Here is a 4,593-nt window from a genome sequence, read left to right as displayed (position 1 = left end):
GCTTCATAGATAATGGCCTAGTCAAAGTACAGTTGAGAATCTGTGGCCAGGCTTCTTCACAGAAGAGAAGCACTCCAAATGACTTCAGCGGACTCCAAGGGACTGAATACAAATGCATTTTATTTGTAAAATTTGATCTAAACTTTTCAATTTTGCACCATCTTGTGTTGATCCATACATTAAATTTTAAAGAAAACAGGGTGAAGGGGATGGGGGCTGCACTTGAATCCTTACAACTAGACTCTAGATAGTTTTACCTCTCGGTTTAATCGTTCAGTGCTCTGACCTGCTGCCTCACAGCGTACAGATCTTAATGCTGTCGGAGCTGGATGAGAACTGCCCCAGGGCGAAGTCCAGACCCACCCCGACCCCGCACCCCACTCCGAACGTTGCATAAATGGGCTGGGTGAAGTTAGCCCTGAAGCTGTGGAGGTGCATCATGTTGTCCGCCACGCTGTAGAACGACAGCATCCCCGCCGACAGGTCGGCGTAGACGCCCAGGCGGGGCGAGTAGGTGACGGGGATGTCCCTCTTCTCGTTGGCATGCATGGCCGAGCAGCAGGTGTCGGACAGCTCCAACGTCCAGGACTGGGCGTTGTAGCCGAGGCCGGACCGGGCGTCATTGCCCTTCCTGCTCAGGGAGCCGTAGGCCACGCCAACTGAAGAGCCCCGCCCCCTCCACTCCACCTCCCAGTAGGAGCGCTGGGCCTGCAGTGGGCTCTGGCACATCACCTGGGTCCAGCCGTCGAAGCGTTGGGGCGTGTCAGCGTACGGCTGCGTCGGACCCTGCAGGGTCGCCTTGGTGTTGCCTTCGGAGAGTACCAAACGCTTGTGAGCTGTGTAGGGGTCAAGGGTCAGGATCACAGAATCTAGAAGAGAGTTAACCAATTAAAGAGAAATACTTTAAAGGCATTATTATGCGTTTACAGGCATGTGGTGGCATTTTATATCACAAGAACAGTTATTATAAAAATGCTATAAATATCAAATATAAAACTGGGCCTCTGTCTCTTAAGAAACGTCTGCTCTTTCGGCCTTCAGGAAGTTGTCGCAACATGGCTCCTCTATTAACCAGTGTTTCACTGAGAAGATGTTAGACCTGGTGTTTGCTCATTGCTGCTGGCTAATCTGAAGGAGCTGAGTGTGGGAGGAGCTACATCTCAAAGGCGGGGCTGGATCCAACCAGGAGTTTTGCATAGCTGAATAGTTTCCATGGAGACTAATGGATTTATCAAACATATATGAAAGAATCAAGGGAAAACTCCAGCTATGTTTTTGATTTTGTAAAGCTCAAAAAAGAAGATTTTACATAATACTGCCCCTTCATACAAAATGTAGCTTCACATCTTTCACTCACACTGGAGAAACTCCTCTCTGGATCTCGGTTCTGGTGCCTGGATGCTGTCGAGGCTGATTTCTCTCACTGGAAAAATTAGCAGTATGTCAATGAGTGAGCAGATCTTACAGTATAGTTATTATTGCAACACATAGTATCAGATATATTAATAGATATATTATTATAAAGAGGTAACGGTGTTGGCTCACATGCAGGAAAAGCTGGAGCTTGAGTCATGGCGTTCGGCAGAGGCGTGTCCAAGAACAGACCTGGGTTAACTGTCCAATGAGAAGCCACGATTAAACCTCTAAACTATGAGACGTTTACCAGGGATGAAGAGCAGCCGTCTTACTCTCTGTTGGTGTTTCTAACAGATCCGCCATCCCGCCTGTTGGACCAAAGAATTAAAAATGAAAACTTCTCCCTTGTGTTCAGCTTTAACCAAAATTTAACTCTTTTGTTTTCTGAAATGAGCAGATTGATCAAACACTGATGGGAGAAGCGTTCGGGTCTTACCGGGGTTTCCTCCTGCGGCTGCGATGTTATTAACCGGGGTGGCCTGGTTGGCACCTCGTCGGTGTGAGCGAAACAGGCTGGTGATCGACGCCATCCTGCTGAACGCTGCATAAAAACAGAGGAATGTTTACTTACTCTTTATAACTGCTGCAATGTTCAACTTCTGCCACATGGTGGCGACAAAATGCAACAATATGATTATACCACCAGATGAAGCAGGAGAAGGAGCAGGAACTGGAGTGGGAGTCGGAGTGGCTGGGATTGGAGTCGGAGTCATAGCTGCAGGAGGGGCAACCGGGTTTTGACTAGACCTGCTCCAGAGAGACGGGCCCCCTCTGCGGCTGGGGGTGGGGCTGGGGTTAGAGTCTCGCTCTGTTGGGATGGAGATATGCATGTTTCCACAGCTTTGAACTTTTAGTCTATGATGTTAGGATTATATGTGAAAGGCAGAAAGTAGTGAAGAAGTTTGAAGGGGAAGAAAAATTAGTTTGTTTTTTAAATAAAAATTTGAAAAGATATTTCTAGCTGAAGCTCCATGAACATAATTTCTAAAGGGGATGTACACTACAAATCAAGTTATGTTACCTTCAATTGCTATAAAAATGCTTCATATATATATATATATATATATATATATATATATATATATATAATTTGACTTTGTAGCTTAATGCCTTGAAATTGGACCTCTGTGTCTTTAAGAAGCTCCTGCTCTTTCTGCCTTCAGGAAGTCATCACAACATTTCTCCTTTATTAACCATTTAAAAACGTTTTAGTCTTTTTTTTGTCTGAAGGAGCTGAGTGGAGGAGTTGTGGGGGAGGGATGAAAACACTCCAGGTATGTTTTTGATGAGGAAATATAACATGATGTAAACCTCAAAAAAAGAAGTCAATTTAACATAATGAATTAGATATAGGTTTGGACTAGGCCATTCTTTGCATGCATTAATGGTTTCAGTTCCGTTTGAGCACGTCATGATCTCCAGCAGGAAGTGAGGAGATTTTTAAACCCCAGCCGGCGCCCGCTTACCGGCCTCTCTCTCCTCTCGTCTCCGTCTGTTCCCCATTCTGGGTGAGTTTGTGCTTCCTCTGTCTGCAACCATTTTGAAAACATGTTAATGTGTTTCTGCTGACGGCATGCAATTCAAAAGCATTCTTTTTAAAATCTTACCTCGAGGTGCGTCCCTGCTCCTCACGTCGGCACCTCCGAGTGCTGTTGGACACAAGAACCGCTCACCACCATGTTTGACTGAAATCCTTTCAAATTAAGGTTCTTAAAAGCGTGGCGTACCTGGTCCTTGTCGGCCTGTACTTCGGACATCCAGTGTAATGGTTGAAGTCGGGGTACGGTTGTCGGTGTTGTTTTTATTCAGCCCAGAAAACACTGGGAAGCGGAGAAAAAACACCTGTCAGGTTTATTAAAATACTTTCTGAAGAGTTCATTAGAAGTCAGAAGAAAACTCACAATCACGAAACCCTTTTTTCCCTCCCAACCGGCTGGCTGAAAAAGATCAGAAACCGTCACTGTTAAGTTAAAAAAAGCTAAAAATGTTCTGTGATGGCAAAAAGGTCAACGCTCTGTACTTACAGTTTCCCAAAGTGAACAGTTTGGTTTCATTGACTGAAAGAGACCAGATGAAACAGTTATGACTTGAAAGAAAAGGACAAACCTGCACTGCAAAAACACAAAATCTTACCAAGTATGTTTGATCCAGTTTTAAGTCCACTTGAAGTAAGACAAAACTAACTTACAAGTAACTTTTCAGCAATAATTATGAGCTTGTTTCCTTAATATTGGTATAAAAAAAGTACTTATTCCACTGGCAGATTATTTAATTTATAACAACATTTTTTCCACATTATAAGTTAGAAAATCTGGAATGTTAAGGCATTGTTTACTTAAAACAAGCTCAAACTTCTTGCTAAAAAGTTAATTGTGTCTTATTTCAAGTCTACTAAGATATTTGCAGTAGAAATGGACAAAAACATTTGCTAAGTTTTTGTGGAGAGGTTCTTCTGACAGACCTTGCTTGTTGATCTTCCCCAGCTCCTGATTGCACAGATCCTCCACTCGGTCCCTGAGGGCCAGCACTGCTTCTCGAACGGGTTCAAAGGTCGCACTGTGATTGACTTGCACGGCCGGCAGGTCGCCGCATTCCAGGGGACTGCACATGGTGTCGCACGTCTGAGGACAAGTAAACAGCTTTAGAGGAAGTCTGACGACAATCAACACTAATGGAAACGTTTTCTCTCATGTTAAGAAACTTCAAGACCAAATTCACAATAAATGCCATCTCAAGGCACTTTACAAAGAAAACTATTTAAATTTAATCAAACATATATTCAAAATTATTCTAGTTATGAAGCCTCGGCAAAAGTTCAATCTGGAAGGTTCTTTAGCCTCACCTGCCTCATCATTCAGCGTCTCTTTTTCTAGTTGAAATTTATTGGCAGTTGGCAAGAAACATTAGGTAAGCATTAACGCCACATTCAGCGCCTCCTCTTCACCCTGGACCTATCAACGGTGGATCAAGCCTCGCTTCAGCCAATCATCGTTCGAGCTCCAGTTGAAAATGACCTCTCGGCCACGGCCTCATCCACTTACCAGCTGCGATCGTATGGAACGCACTCTCCATGTCCGACTTCAAGTCAGATTCCCCTCCCGGCTCTCCGGCTGCCTCCCTCCAGGTTCCAGCCGGCCCTACCTTCCTTCCCATCCGCTGCAGCGCTCGCCTCGCTTC

At 44.7% G+C, this 4,593-nt stretch overlaps 1 protein-coding gene across 5 annotated transcripts in view; it reads right to left on the bottom strand.

Annotated features, from left to right (window-relative positions):
* Positions 1–100: 100 nt before the first annotated feature.
* Positions 101–4,593, bottom strand: part of trim25l (tripartite motif containing 25, like) — a 13,761-nt gene continuing 9,268 nt past the window's right edge. For 4 of the 5 annotated variants that reach the window (XM_015059933.1, XM_015059936.1, XM_015059935.1 and 1 more), the window contains 12 exons: positions 3,878–4,037; positions 3,441–3,473; positions 3,318–3,353; positions 3,144–3,236; positions 3,024–3,065; positions 2,883–2,945; positions 2,057–2,224; positions 1,853–1,957; positions 1,689–1,724; positions 1,546–1,614; positions 1,358–1,423; positions 101–869 (listed from right to left, as the gene is read on the bottom strand). In XM_015059933.1, coding sequence (XP_014915419.1) covers positions 295–869; positions 1,358–1,423; positions 1,546–1,614; positions 1,689–1,724; positions 1,853–1,957; positions 2,057–2,224; positions 2,883–2,945; positions 3,024–3,065; positions 3,144–3,236; positions 3,318–3,353; positions 3,441–3,473; positions 3,878–4,037 — 1,446 coding nt within the window. In that variant the 3' untranslated portion in view covers positions 101–294. The remainder of the gene's footprint in view (positions 870–1,357; positions 1,424–1,545; positions 1,615–1,688; positions 1,725–1,852; positions 1,958–2,056; positions 2,225–2,882; positions 2,946–3,023; positions 3,066–3,143; positions 3,237–3,317; positions 3,354–3,440; positions 3,474–3,877; positions 4,038–4,593) is intronic. The other variant, XM_015059937.1, reaches the window with a different exon arrangement.

The sequence above is a fragment of the Poecilia latipinna genome, unplaced genomic scaffold (genome assembly GCF_001443285.1).
Source record: "Poecilia latipinna isolate Pla-1442-1.1 unplaced genomic scaffold, P_latipinna-1.0 Scaffold1670, whole genome shotgun sequence".
Taxonomy (NCBI): Eukaryota; Metazoa; Chordata; class Actinopteri; order Cyprinodontiformes; family Poeciliidae; genus Poecilia; species Poecilia latipinna.
Note: the sequence above shows the minus strand (reverse complement) of the source record. Positions and strands in the feature narration are given on the sequence as shown.